The sequence below is a fragment of the Heterocephalus glaber genome, unplaced genomic scaffold, assembly GCF_053883595.1.
Source record: "Heterocephalus glaber isolate CG9 unplaced genomic scaffold, H.glaber_assembly_v1.0 deba00001687, whole genome shotgun sequence".
Taxonomy (NCBI): domain Eukaryota; kingdom Metazoa; phylum Chordata; class Mammalia; order Rodentia; family Bathyergidae; genus Heterocephalus; species Heterocephalus glaber.
Window position 1 is genome coordinate 19,033,574 of NW_028258412.1, and position 15,393 is coordinate 19,048,966.

At 50.9% G+C, this 15,393-nt stretch overlaps 1 protein-coding gene across 20 annotated transcripts in view; it reads right to left on the reverse strand.

The window, feature by feature from the left end:
* The window catches only part of Tpcn1 (two pore segment channel 1), a 67,618-nt gene that overhangs the window by 26,502 nt on the left and 25,723 nt on the right, over nt 1-15,393 (reverse strand). For all 20 annotated transcript variants that reach the window (XR_015446218.1, XR_015446217.1, XR_002394520.2 and 17 more), the window contains 7 exons: nt 10,441-10,568; nt 4,333-4,509; nt 3,229-3,342; nt 2,743-2,873; nt 2,388-2,476; nt 567-601; nt 86-144 (listed from right to left, as the gene is read on the reverse strand). Coding sequence is in view for 13 of the 20 variants with exons in the window: in XM_087198152.1 (XP_087054278.1) it covers nt 86-144; nt 567-601; nt 2,388-2,476; nt 2,743-2,873; nt 3,229-3,342; nt 4,333-4,509; nt 10,441-10,568 (733 nt within the window). In the remaining 7 variants the exon portion in view is untranslated. The remainder of the gene's footprint in view (nt 1-85; nt 145-566; nt 602-2,387; nt 2,477-2,742; nt 2,874-3,228; nt 3,343-4,332; nt 4,510-10,440; nt 10,569-15,393) is intronic.

The window sequence follows — 15,393 nt, forward strand, 5'->3', positions numbered from 1 at the left end:
ACCCCAGCGCTGGTGCCCAGAGATGGGGGAGATACTTTTTGGCAGATAAGCAGAGGACAGCAGGCAAAGAGGAGCCCAGACTCACTTGGCCGTGGTCAGAAGGACAAACAGGCTGACGATGCTGTTCTCCAGGGTGCTGAAGTACTAGGGGAACAGCGGGGTCACAGGAGGGCACAGTGTAGAAGGCACCTCCAGTGTCTCCCCTTCCGGCTGCAAACTCCCCAGGTTGGCCAGGCAGACATTGAGCCCCCGCCTCCTGAGCTCCGTGCTCTGGCAGAAGCAGGCTACCACTTTGGGGGACTCCTTCCCGGAGTCACTGCTTGGGCCATCAGCTTGGCTCCTCCACTGCCCTGCCAAACGCTCAGGGTTCCTGACCTGACCCTGCCCTGGGGACCAGCTTTGCTTCGTAAGGACAGGAAAGCAGGTTTCCCCAGTGGGAGGTCTCTCAGGTGCCTGAGGCTCTGAGAAGCCAGGCAGGTGTCCCTCCCTAAGAATCCACTCATCACTCCAGCCACCTTCTCGGAAGGAAATCCCTCCCATAAAAGACAAAGCTGCTGACTACTTACAGGGTCAGAAGGATTCGGAGAGAATAGGTAGAATCCTAGAACAGGGCAGAAAGACAGATCCAAGACATGGTTAGAGCACAGGTCCCAGCCCATGGCCCCAGCCCATGGCCCCCAAAATTGGACAAGTGAACTTCAATGAGTGCAGTGGCAGAGGGAAGAAGGGCACAGGGTGTGTAGGGATGCACTGGGAGGGCAGGCGTGTCAGGAGAGTGGGTGCTGCCACACACAAGCCCCTCTCCCAGGGCTGCCAGGCCCATTCTTTTACAGTCTGGAAACCTGAACTTTTGTGTAAGATCTAATTTTAGAATACTGGCTACAAGTTTTCAGATCAAACTTTGAACACATCTGCAGTCTGAGCCTAGAATCCAGACTGCTGGTTTGCAAGCACCAGCTGAGAACCTGACAGCCAAGTGACAGCCCAGAGGGAACACCACTGTCTCCTCCTCCTGGGATGGGCTATTCTCAGTCCCGGAAGTGGGGGGGAGCAAACTCTGCCCTCAGGGCTGACACAGGGAGATTCCACCACTAGTTGGGGGGGGCGAGGGCTTGGGATGGAGCAGTCACCAGTGCCTGGGGTCAGCGTGGCGCTGGCATTCAGGCCAGGGCTCTCTGGTTCCACCATCTTTGCCCCCCCCCCCAGGAGTCCTAGCCATTCAAGGACCCCACTGTCTGAGCCCAGGGTCTGGCCTGAGGTCACACAGTCAGCCTATCCCGAGGGGCACGACTGCCTCCTAGGACAGAGGCTGTGACCTTGTCTGGCATCCCGGGAAGCTCAAGGTCACAGGTCTAGGCCTTAGCCACAAGGGTCTCGGGCGCATGCACCAGGAAAGCAGCAGGCTCACTTCGGTGGGATGTGGGACATGGGACATGGAAACCATCTCGGGAAGAGTGGACCAATGGGTCCTGGCACATTCAGTACTCTCCAGGGAAAAGGAATGAGCTACGGCCACACGTGACGAGCCACAAAAACATGGTGGGGCAAAAGAGCAACCCGAAGAGGAGACACATACCTTCTACAACCATTTATATAATTTTTTAAATATGCAAAGCAATACCAGTTAGGTGTTTATTTGCTTTTGGTGGTCCTGGAAATTAAATCCAGGCCCTTTGCACCGAGCTACATACCCAGGACCTTTTAAAAAAAAAATTTTTTTTTTTTTGAGACAAGGCTTTGCTAAATTGCTGAGGCTGGGCTGAAACTGTCAATCTTCCTGCCTCAGTCCCTCTGAGCACTGGGATTACAAGTGTGTGACCCTAAGCCAGGCCAGGCAATACCATTTAATCGTGGCTTGAAGAATTGTAACTATGAAGTAAAGATGTTGGCTGTGGAATTAGCTCAGTGGTTCCGGCACCTGCCTCGCAAGCGCAAGGTCCCGAGTTTGATCCCCGGCACCAAACAAAACAAAACAAAGATGCAAAGGCACATATTGAGGTGATAAGCCCAGGACAGGGTGCATCTGGGGGAGAGGGGAGACTGAGATCAGAGAAGGACACAAAGGTGGTTTCCTCTTCCTTCCACTAAGTCCGCGGCATCCATATTACTTTTAGAAACTGTCTGGGTTTTACTTATTTATGCAGGTCACAAGGCCTCTGCCCTCCTGAATGGTCCCGGCACCCTCACAAGAGGTCCCAGAGGGCTGCCGTGCCCTTCCCACCATGCAGGAGGAAGCACCCCATGTGGACCAGGAAACACCTACACCAGCCAGGACTCTGGACTGCCAGCTTGCGGCCTCCAGAGCCAAGTGCAATACGTTTCTGCTGACTCTGTTAACAGGCACGGGCAGAACACAGCCCCTTTGCCCAGCGGACACGGGCACTCACCGAGGATGGCGAAGATGATCATGAAGAAGAGCAGCAGCAGGAGGATGTCCATGAAGGGCGGCAGGGACTGGAAGATCTGCCGGAGGTTGCTGGGGAGAGAGACAGGCTCCCTGGGGGCGGGGTCAGCCCTCCATGCTGTCTGGGCCACTGGGGGATGTCCTGGTCAAGGATGGGGGTCTCTGGATGCTCAGTCCCGCTGTGCCCTGGAACCTAGTGTTCCCTCGTGTGGCTTGAGCCTCCGCCACCTGCACTTGGCAAGGGAGCTCGTGCTCTGCACCCATGCGGCTGGCCTCTCACTGGCCAGGTCCCCAGGCTCCACCCCAAGGGACTATCCAGCCACCCCGCCTGGCCTCACCGCCGCACGCCACCACAGTAGCGACAGTCCACCAGGAAAATGCAGCGCAGCGCCCGGGTCACCCGCACGTGGGACGTCTGCCGCACCAGCACCACGATGGCCTCCACAAACTGCACCACCAGCACGGAAGTCTGGGGGCAGCAGGCACAGCATCATCAGCTCCGAGGCCCGGGACACAGAGGACTGATAGGCACGGCCCCTCCCTGTCTCAGTCAGTAACAGCCCCACAAGGGGCTCTAGCTCCCAGCACAGATGTGCAGCCTGGGGGTGACATCCACGGGCCTGGACCCCAGGCCCCTTGGGCTGGCTGAGAGACAGGAGAGCATGCGCCTCCCTCCAGCTGCCTGCCCTGAACACCAGGGACCTGGCCAGGCTGCCAGGGTCAGGACAGTTCCCCAGGTGATGATTTGGGGTACAGGCTGGGCCCAGGCCTGAAGGCACGACCAAGAAAATGTGGCAGCCGTGGAGTGGGCAGACAGACATCACCTTGACCATGGTCCGCTTGTGCCGGACGAAGGTGTGGAGGCCCAGCCACCGAAGCTTCATGCAGAGCTCACACACCACCACCATCAGGGCGAACAGCTCCAGGGTGGCGTGGACCTGCAGGGCAGGCGTGGGGACGCATCACTGCCGGGGCCACCCGAGACTACCTCTGTCTCCGTCTCTTCCCCACCAGGGACCAGGACAACACACAGCACAGTTCACAAGGCCTGGTCACCCCGGATGCCAGACAGAAGCTCGGAAAGGGAGCTTTCCCCAGAACATCTGAATACAAGTTTGATATTTAAGAAACAGAACCACCGATCTGCACAGGGGAAAATGAGGAAAGTGCCTGGGGCTCGAGAGTGAGAAAAAAGATAGCATTTTAGGGTTTCTGTTTGTTTGTTTTGGTACTGGGGATGGAACTCAGGGCCTCGTGCTTTCGAGGCAGGTGTTGGAACCACTGCGCTAAATCCCCGGCAAAGATAGCATTTTATATCCAGCCCTGCTCCAGGAAGGATTGTGTGCCATTTATTAAAGAACCATAAAAGGCATTTAGGGAGCGTGAAGCAGGGGTTTCAAAAGCAAAGAGGAAGGGAGGACATCAGAACGTAACTGGAAATCCGGAGTCTACAAGACAAGGGCTGCCCTGCAGACGGAGGCCTGGGGCCGCCTTCCTCATTTTGGACTGAAGGCCAACAAGGGCACAGGGAAGCCCTTGTCCCCTGGGGCTGTCCCCTAGCCATCCCACTGGGCCCTGGACCAAGAGGGTGGCCAGATGGGGTCCGTGACTGGACACCGATGTCATGTGTCCCCTGCCCACCTGGGACGAGCCTTCCAGCAGGACAGTCCTGAGCTCCTGAGCTTGGGGGAGCAGCAGGGCATGAATCTCCTTGAGACTCACAGAAAGATGGGATAGCAGGTGAAGGAGGGGCAAGGACTCAGGAGGACACAGGCGGGGCCCCACATGCCACCGGGCCGTGGGACAGGGGCACAAGGATGCCATGGGGCAGGGTTGTCACTGGGTGCCCTGCCCACCACAGCTGGGGCGTGACGCCCACCCACTCGTGCCCAGACCCCCAACCCAGGTGCCTGCCCACCCATGCTCACATAGATGCCGAGGCGCAGCGCAGGCACAGCAGGCGCCTCACACAGCGTCAGCAGCAGCAGCAGCAGGGCGGTGAGCAGCTCCATCAGGTAGAAGACATGGTTGTGTGCGAAGAGGTAGGCCGCCAGCGCTTTGGCATCCTTGGGATGGGTGAAGAACTTGTCGTTGTTCTCGCCTTCCTGCGAACACAGGTGTGGGGTGGCCAGGGAGGGAAGGCGGCTCTGGTGGCCCAGAGGATGGGGCCAGAGTGCAGAGGATGGAAATGGGACATGTGAACTGTTACCGTCATCAGGGAGCCACATCCAGGCCTGCTGAGGGCAGGTGGGAGACCGGCTGCCCAGCCGCTGCTGAGAACCCTGGGACCCAGGGACAGAAAGCCTCAGAGGAGGCCCAGAGGTGGCGCCCTTGAGGCCTGCAGAGCCCGAACTCTCGCCCAGAGCAAAGAGCTCAGCGGCCAAGCCTAATTACTTCCCGACACCCTCCCTGTGGGTCCAAAAGTCCCGAATGTCCCAGGCTGTGTGGGGGACAGTGCTAGAGCTTCCTCAGGATCATGGTGAGGAGGGAGGGTGCCTGCCAGGCACGGGGACAGCAGCCGTCACAAGGTAAGGCCCCCATATCCGCCATTCCAGTCACATGGGAGGAAAAGCGAGCCAGGCCAGAGGGTGCACCAAGAGCTGCCCCCAGGGCCCTACTAACTTCTGCGTCACTCAGGCTGCCCAGGCCCACATTCTGTATTCTTTGGCCTTTTCTTTTCTCTTTGTACTTCTACACTTTTAACTGACAAATAAGAATTGCATGTATTTATGGGGTATATTTTGTTACATGGATACATTAGGGAATGATTAAATCAAGCCAATTACCATATCATCACCCCATTTACCCTGTGTGTGTGTGGTGTATCGTGGGAATATTTAAAATCTCTCTCAGCAGTTTTGAAATACATACCTGGCTTTTTGGCTTTTTTGACACAGGGTCCCCCTATGTAGTCCAGGCTGGCCCTGAACTCACTACGTAGCCCAGGCTGGCTTTGAACTCATGGAGCTCCTCAGCCTCCCGAGTGCTGGAATTATAGATGTGTACCACCACATCCAACCTCTACCATATTAACTATGTTTACAATACTACATGACAGACCCCAAAATCTTATTCCTCTCGTCTACTGAAACCTTCCACCCTCTTACTAAAATCTCCCCATTCCTGACTCTGTTCTCAGCCCCTGGTAACCACCGTTCCTCTCTCTACTTCTATGAATTCAACTTTTTTAGATTTCTCATATAAGGGAGATCACACAGTCATATGTCTTCTGGTGCCTGGGTTATTTCACTTAACTTCACTTAACAGGTTTCCATGTTGCATGTTGTTGCAAATAACAAAACGTCCCCTTTTTCAAGGCTGCATAGTATTCTATTGTGTGTAGAAACATTTTCTTTATCCATCTACCAATGGACTCTTGATTCTATAACTTGGCTGCTGCAAACAATGCTGCACAAGAGTATATATTTGTTTTAAGTCCTCTGAATACATTCCCAGAATTGGTATTGCTGGATCATATAGTAAGTAGTTCTATTTTTTTTTTTTTTCAGTACTGAGGATTGAACCCAGTGCCTGGTGCATGCTAGGCAAGTACTCTTACCACTAAGCAACATCCCAAGCCCTTTTTATTGTTAATTTTGAGAGTCTCCTAAGTCACCCAGGCTGGTCTTCAAATCGCGATCCTCCTGCCTCAGCTCCCTGAGAAGCTGAGATGGACCTGTGCACCACCTGCCCGACTACTTTCCAGTTTTCAGTCTATGTGCTGCTGAAGTGAGTATGATTGCTTTTAATTCTCCGAGGACTCTCTGGGCTGCTGTGCTAACTCACGCTCCCCCACAGTGCCCGGGCCCCTTCCCTCCAGCCTCGCCCCCATCTTTTTGCTGACAGCCCTTTTTCTAGGCATGCGATATTGCATTCCCACAGCCCACTTCTTCAGCTACAGTTCTTGGTTATTTCTAACTTCCTAACTCCTCAAAACGGGGGGCTTTGCCTTTGACTCCTTCACCCCAACAATAATGGGACAGTGGCCCACAGCCAGGCACAGTGCTGCACACTCCCGGAGGCTGAGGCAGGAGGGTCACAAGTGTGAGCTCAGCCTGGACACCTTAGGGACAGTGAGATCTGTCTTGAAATAAAAAAGAAAAAGGGACTGGGGACAGACCTAGCTTCATACAAAGGCCTTGTGTTTGTTCCCCAGTATTGGGAATTAAGAAAAAGTGAGCAGCCATCCTTGGCCATGTGCTAGCTAGTAGCAGGCGTGGTGCCCATCTCTTCATGTGCACCCTGTCCCCACTGCTCCTGACAGTGTTCCCGAGGCAGTGCTGCCGTTACCTGGTGTGACAGATGAGAAGACTTCGTGTGCTGAGGACCCAGAGCACCCACAGTCCCCGGGGCAGCAGCAGCTCCAGAGCCCTGTTCTTCACCACCGTGGCCTCCTGCTAACGTCACAGGCAATTGATGGCCTGGCCTGAAATGGTCCCCTTGGGAACACAGCAGGTGACACCCCAAGGCCCTGTTGACCTTGCCAATGCAGGCTGGGAATGGGGCGGTCCCCACTTCATCGGCTTCATCCATTGTCACCTGGTAGCCAGCACTCAGTGACACCAAGAGCACTAACATGGCCGACGTCAGCCTGCAGCATCACCTTGCTTCTGTGCTCCCTTCCGGGGTGACATAGCTCCCGCCCTGACCATGGACAAGGCCGGGGTCATTTTTGGACATCACCGTGGAGGGTGGGGGACATGCTGCTGGTGTCTCACACTCAGTGTCTCTGGCGCACGGCCCCACAACACACTAAGATCCTGTCTCCGTCCTAGGGCCGAGGCTGGGCAACTGCGCCCACTCCTCATTGCCCTCAGAGGGTGCAGGCAGAGCAGAGTGAGCTTGGGCCCCGGAGAAGGCACCCGGCATCTGGGAGCACGGTCCACGCTGCCATCACGCACAGACAGACAGCCTCACCCCTCGAGTCTTCACAACTCAGAGATGGAGAGAGTGCTGCCCTCTTTAGCAAAAACAAAAGACAAACCGAAGACCTGGTGGGGACAGGCCCAACTAAGGGCACACATCTGGGCAGCGGTGGCACACACGGGGGGCTGGGAAGCTTCTGGCTGGAATTATTTAAAAAATCCAATTGTTGCACAATTTCTTCTAACAAACAGCTGGAAGGAAAGCCTAGCTACAGGAAGCCAGTGCCAGGAGGGCTCAGATCCAAACTCCAGGACTTGGAACTGCCACGGAGGTGTCAGGGATGAGGGCTCCACCAGTCAAGACAGGGGAGACACCACCCATGTCCCCGGGCTCCAATCCCAACCCAGAGGACACCGGGCTTGTTTCCCGGCTTCAGTCTGTGAACTGGATGAGGACAGATCCAAAGGCGGGCGGCCCCAACTCCCAGGTTCTCAACTCCATTCTCTGATTCAGGTCCACTGGACATCAGCACTGTCTAAGGGCTCCAGGACCACGGAGCCTGGGCTCCCGAGGACAGAGGACCCGCAGGTTCCGGGCTGCGCAAAGCAGGCCCGCCAAGGGCCCTGCACACAGGCGGCGGGCTCAGCACTGGACTGCAGTGTACAGGCAGCTGCAAGCAGGGTACATCTCCACCCCGCCAGACCTGCCAGGAACAGCTGCAAACAGCTGCTCATGGGAATCTGCATTCTCCTTTCTTTTTTGTTTATTTTTGGTTTTTTGAGGCAGGGTCTCCCTCTGTAGTTCAGGCTGGCCCTGAAACCCACTATGTAGCCCAGGCTGCCCTTGAACTCATGATGATCCTGCCTCAGCCTCCACAGTGCTGGGATTACAGGCCTGTGCCACCACACCCAGCTCTCTTTTTATTTTTAGGAAATGATGTATTTTTTATAAAATAATTCAAATACCATACAGATTTTTAAAGGGAACCAGCACTCCATCAGTCAGACACCTTTCTTTTCAGTACTGAGGACTGAACCCGGGGACAGGGACACTCACACTGAATCACATCCCTAGCCCTCTTGCTAAATTGCTCCTGCTGGGCTAGAACTCATGGTGATCCTTCTGCCTCAGCCTCCTGAGGGCTGTGATCAGCCCAACTTCCAAAAGTGACCTCTATTTTCTCAAGCACATGGTCCATTTTCCAATGGACACGTGGTCAGGTACAGAAATGTGGCAACAACATGTGGAAGAAAGGACATCACCTGGAAGCCAGACAGACAGTTTACTGATTTTTTTGTGATGCTGGGGACTGAACCCCGGCCTCGGGTACGGTAAGCACAGGCTCTACACAAGCCACACCCCCAGCCCCTAGAGGTCAGTTTAAACTTGGGCTCTGTAACTGCCTGCCTGGGTGGCCTCAGGCATCACTTAGCCCCTTTGAGCCTCAGCTACCACATCTGTACCACAGGAGTGGCTCACCCCAGCCTGGGAGAACCTTAAGAAGATGAGCAGCTGCCCCTCAAAGTCCCACATTTTTATTGCCAATGTTTCACACTCACTGGGGAAAAGAAGGAATTACCAGATTCCCGAGTCCTCAAAGCCGTTCTCTCTGTGTTCTGACAGACCCTGTGCTCTTACCCTTACCAAGGGGACCCTGAGGGACACAGGACGCCCACCTGAGCAGGCTGGGGGCTTCTGGAACATTCCACTGCCCCAGCCTGGTCCCAACGCGTCTGTGTAGGAGCGCGGCTGTGTGTGACCGGCACAAGAGCTCCAGAAATGCACCACAGCGGAGCCAGCACCAAGCACGTATCTCGATTTAATTACATCCTTTTAACAAATGGACAAAACCAGTACTTCCATAGGGAACGGATTCAAAAATATTAGGGGAAATTATCATGCCAGTAGATTTAAGAAAAATTTTATTTCCTTACACAAACTCTTACTCAGTGGATGCCAGAAACTAAAGTTTTCTAGCAACAAGAACAGCAATAGTAAGATGCAGACACCACAGCCAGTGAGTGACAGGAGAGAGGCAAGAGCTCCTAGGGCGAGAATCCCACTGGATCTCAAGAGCCCCCCAAAAAGTGATTCCTCCCACCCAGTATTTTATTTCTTAGTCTTTTTTTCAGTAAGAAACTCCCAGATGTGTGAGTGAGAGAGGGAGGAGAGAAAGAAACAGAATTCTTAGTATAGGCTGTCCTTGGATTATAATTTATAATAAAGTAAATGTATAATAACAGAAGTACATAATGAGAGAAAATACTCTTATTATCAAAATAGCTAAGTAAATCGGGTAATTTACTTGATGTAATTTAAAGACACTTACATGATATTTACACAAGAGTGATAAAGCTTATGCTACATGCTATTTATAAAAAAAAGAGTATAGCTCAGTGCTAGAGCACTTGCCTAGCAGGCACAAGGCCCTGGGTTCAAACCCAGCACCACAAACAACAAAATAGCAGGTTATACACAGCATGACTGTATTTTTTTTTTTTTTTTTTTTGAAACAGAATCTTGCTATGTTGCCCAGGTTGGCCTCAAACTCCTGGGCTCACGCAATCCTCCTGCCTCAGCCTCCCAGAAGCTGGGATTATAGGCTTCACCATCATACCCAGCTTGTATTTTGTTTTAATATAGAAGGAAATAAAGTCGACAGAGACTGCCTTGGGTGAATGTTTTTTTCATTTCCTATTTGTACCAAATTACTTAGAATGAGCACAGATTACTATTATAGAAAATTATTGGGGCCGGGGATTTAGCTCAGTGGTTCTGCCACCTGCCTCGCAAGCACAAGGTTCCGAGTTCAATCCCCAGTACCAAAAAAAAAAAAAAGAAAAACAAGAAAATTATTGTTTTCCAAAATGAAAAAAAAAAGCAAGCATGAAATAGCAGAAATGAACACAGGGTGAGTAAAATGTGACAGCCACACTGTGGTGCTGAGAAACCATACAGTTTAAGGACAGAGAGGAACTCCTCCCTCCCAAGAACTCACCTCCCAGTGTAGCCCCGGGAAGAGGGAGGGGACACAGAAGCCCAAGAGGGCAGACTCGGGGCACCCTGGGCAGGCACAGCACCCACGGGGGTCAGAGGAGGAGGGGTGCGCGTGCCCACTCACAGGCTCCTCAGCAGGCAGCCCTCCCCGCCACGACACCGCGGAGACTCACCTGGAGGTAGATGGCTGCCTCTTGGTAATTCATCTCCCAGTCGTGTGGGGTGGGGCTGGCAGGGGAGTTCTCGCCCCCAGAGACCAGACTGGGGGCCCGGGAGTCAGGGATGGTGTGGCTGCCCCCATCTGCACGGTGAGAGGAGAGAGATTCATTTACAACCCGGGCGCAGACAACAGAGCTCCATGGGCTGAGGGGACTGGGGGGTCACTCTGTCCTCTCACGTTCAGCCATGAGCACAAGTCAGTGCCCCATCCTGAAGTAGGTCTGGAAGTCCTCTTTCACGAGCATCGTATTCATAGTTGTGCTGTCCTGGCTGCACAAATTGATTCCAAACATTTGTCTTCTATGCTCATTTTGACTTTGAGGAAGAGCCAGAAGTTGCAAGGTGCCAGATCCGGTGGAAAAGGTGGATGAGGTACACTGCAGTGTTGTTACCAGCCTGTCTTTCTGCTGGCAGCACTTGGCAGCAGCATTCATTGTATTTTTTTATCAAACCTGGTAGAGCCACTCAGGAAAGAGGGCTTCCAGGGCTTCTACAGAAAGCGGCCAGAAGGATAGGATAAGGGGGGGGGGGCGGTGAAGGGATTAAGGACAAGATGTCTTTTGCTAAAATAAATTCTTTCATGTAAACACCCTACGTTTGATCAGCCCTTGTATACAAGTCTACTTGTCTTTACAAACATGGAGGAGAAATGCGAACTCAGTGAAACTGGTACCTGTGTGGGGTGAGAGGAACAGAGCAGAAGTGTCACTAACAGAGTACTCTTTGTGTGGACTTTGGAAGTCTGTTGATTCTACTTAGCCAAAAATTTACAGAACTGGATCTGTTCCCGGTATGGGGTCATCTGCTGCTTTCCCCTGCTGACAGCTGGGTCCTCCTCTTCCCACACTCCGCCCTGATTGGCCCTGGCAGAATGCCCTCTGCCTGTCCTCTGCCCATGCTGCTTGGTTCAGAGCTGCCACAAGGTCCCCAGGCTGGCTGGGACACGGGGGTCACCTCAGGCACATGATTGTTGACACATGGCCACCCAGGGACAGCTGAACTTGGAACTTTTCCTGGGCCAGTTTGGAAGGAGGGGCTCTTTCTGACGCCTGGCTGCCCAAGAAGGAAGTCAGCAGAGAATGGAACAATCAATAGGAGATAATACTGGCTGTGCCCCTGCGATCCTAACTTCCAAACTCCAAACCGAGGAGGACCCTACTGAAGCGTGTCTCAGTTGGAGCTGTGACAACAATGCAGCCCTTGATGACTCACGGGTAAACAGGCACACCTCAAAATGGCTCCCAACTTGTGAACTTACTGGGACCAAGCGAATCTAGGACAAAAATAAGGTCCCCCACGACCCACACCCTGAATCATGCACCTGTAGGAAGGCGCAGAATCAAACGTTTGGACAGATTTGCACAGGGGTAGGACGCAGAGGTATACGGAGCACAACCACAAGCCGGAGGGCAGGAAAAGCACGGGGTTCACAGGAATGCCGGGTCACAGAAGCTGTGCTGATCTGCAACCACCAGGCAAGGGTGCCCAGGCCGGGCAATCAGCAGAGCCCTTCCCCCAATTCTAAAAACACCCATATTGAGGCATGATGGACAGACAATAAAACATATATTTAAAGTGCACAAGGTGACTTTTTTTTTTGGCAGTGGTGCTGGGGATGGAATCCAGGACCTTGTGCACACGAGGCAAGCGCTCTGCCACTGAGCTGTCTGTAAAGTATTCTGATGTGTGCATACCTGTGAAATGCCGCTGCAATCAAGATGATGTACCCATTGCCCCTCCTGCCTGCCTGCCCAGGGGACCCCAGGCAAACACTGACTTGCTTTCTGTCACTATCATATCAGTCTGTACTCTAGCTCTCCTCTGATTTTTATTTTTTGAGATAGGGTCTTGCTATGTAGGTCAGGCTAGCCTTGAACTCAGTTCTCCTGCCTCAGCCTCCTGAGTGCTGAGATTACAGGCATGCACCCCCACACCTGGCCCTGTTTCTAGTTTTTGGCTGTTTCAAATGAAGTCGCTGTGAACATTCATGTACCAGGCTTTGTGTGGACATATGTTTTCACTTCTTTTGGGCAAATAAATATGCAGAGATGTATCAGAAGGGTCACACATTTTACCTTTTAGGAAATGCCAAACCCTTTCCCAAAATGACTGTACCAAATGACATTTCTACTAGCAGTGTATGAGAGTTCCAGTTCTTCTACATCCTTGCCAACAATTGATTCATCCAGTCTTTTTAAACATCTTCAAGAAATCAACAAATGCTGGTAAGGCTGCAGGGAAAAAGGAACCCTTCCACATTGGGCAACCACTATGGAAATCAGTGTGGAGATTCCTCAAAAAACTAAAGCTAGGAATTTCATTCCACCCAGCTACTCTGCTTCTAGGCATCTTTCCTAAAGAGTTAAGGACACCACATTATATACATTTTTGTTTTTTGTAACCAAGTGTCAAACTCGAGTCCTTGCACTTGTGAGGCAGGCGGCGGAACCACTAAGCTAAATCCCTGGCCTGACACCACATTATAGTGATCCGTGCATACCCATGTTTATAACCAACACAAGGATCGAGGAGTGGAGCAGCGAGGAGCTGAGCTGCATGGAGCTGAGCCGCACACGCTCCCATTAGCACTGCCCTCCCAACCCCCGGGCCTCCAGGCTGCACCGGTACCTGGATCCACACCGCGGAGGCATAGGGGCTCATAAAGGCCATTGTCCTGCTGAGCTCCAGAAGACACAGCAGAAGTGAACAACAGTGAGGGCCTCTCTCAGGCTCCTTGATGAAAACTGAAGCCCACTGAAAAAGTGAAAAGAATCTCTGCAATAAAGGCACACCAGACCACTGTACCTGGTAAGTTGGAGGGATCACCACCTCCCATAGGAACCTGGGCTATCTTCAGGGGAAAGGCAGCTGGAACCTGCAGTAGAACGTTGCAGAGTTCAACCCTGCAGGAGGACAGGGAGCTCAACTTGGGTCTTGCAGCCAGAAGTCTACCTGAATCTCAGGGGATTGCTACTGGCTTGCTGAGACTAACTGACTTCAATCTGCACACTGCTCCCCACATTGTCTATTGTGACAGCAGAGACATACACTGAAGAAGGCCCTTCATTTGTATTTTTTATTTTCAAAATTAATTTTTTCTTTTATTTTTAATTTTTTTCTTATTTTCAATTTTTTCTTTTTTTTCCCTTTTTTTCCTTTTCTTTCTCTCCCTTACTCTCTTGCTCTCCCACCTTGTTCTTCATTTCCCTTTTTGTTCCTGTTCCTGCCCTAATTTGGATTTCTTCTTTCTTTTTCTTCTCTTTCCTTCTCTCAGCTGTCATTAGTTTTAAAGGGAAGTGAATACAGTTTCTAGCTTCCCTATTGCTGTTAGGTTCTTCTGTTCTTCTCTTTGTTCTTTCATTCTGTCTTTTCCTCTTGTCTTCAACAGTTATCTAGACTTTGGGTGATCTTCCTCTGTCCTCTGGCCTCACTTCTGATCTTTCCCTATCTTTCTACCTCTATCCCTCCCTCCTCAACTTCTTCTAAGTCCCCATCCCAAAGTGTAAAGTTGCTATATTGAAGAGTTTATTCACTATAAACATATTTTGGGCTGGTCCTCAATTTTGATTTAATTCACATGGTTAAAGGTGATAGATTAATAACTACCACAAATTCTCATTTTCTAAGCTGTGCTTGATGGTATTGTTTTTGCTGATTGAATCACTTGGGCTAAGGTGTTGTGATTGATCTAATTAGTTGTCCTTCCTGTTATAATGAAAATGAGATTGCCTCAGAGTCATTAGAGACTCAAAACCTAAAGATCAGCTATATCTGGAAGACAGCTCTGAGAAGGAATCATCCCATAAGGGTTATAAATAGAAGCAATGAAGATTCTTACAATAAGCAATATGGAAGCATCAACTCAGGAATTAAACCAAAAACAGTACCAACAAAAAAAAATAGAAATTAAAAGACACTTAAGCAAGGTGCAAACCCAGACTTCTAGCTCATCAAAGGCAAATTCTGGGGGAAACAAGGTGGAAAAGTCTGATGATCAACCACCTGGACACCCTGAACTGATAGCACAGGAAGTAACAAAACAGATGAATGAGGCCCTAAAAAATTCAAAACACAAATAATTTCCCAGATAACTACAGAGATGGTAAGCAGAATGAAAGACATGATTAGAGACTCTAAAACAGAAACAGATAAAAAATTAGATGTGTTCTGGACCATAATGGAAGCCATGAATGCCCAGCATAGGAAAGAAATGGAAACCATGAACACCCAACATAGGAAAGAAATGGAATCCATGAAACAGATTCAAACAGATACCAGGAGATTAAAAACTACTGAAAGTATCTGCAGCAGACTGAGCCAATCTGTTTTTTGTTTTGTTTTGTTTGGTACTGGGGATTGAACTCAGGACCTTGTGCTTGCAAGGCAGGTGGTGGAACCACTGAGCTAAATCCTGGGCCTACTGAGCCAATCTGAAGACAGAATATCAGATATAGAAGGCAGGATGGTGGTCAGCGACCATGAAAAGAGAGATTTCTTTTTGATCCTCGGTACCAAAAGAAAAAAGAGAGAGAGATCTCTTAAAAATAGTAAGGGACCGCAAGGACCCGAGTTCGATCCCCAGTACCAAAAAAAAAAAAAAAATAGTAAGGGACCATGAGAAATTAATCCAACAGCTCCTAGATGACCCAAAGAAGAATAATATAAGACTGATAGGAGTCCACGAAAAAGCAGGAGAAAGTACAAATGACATGAAAAAACTGTTCACAGAATTAATGACAGAAAACTGCCCAAACAGAGCAAAAGAATTTGACATACAGATAAAAGAGGCATATAGGATTCCAACTAGACATGATCAAAAAAATCTATACCTAGACACATAATAATCAAGCTCTCGGAAACCCAAAAGAAGAACAAAATACTACAAGCAGTTAGAGAAAAGAAACAAA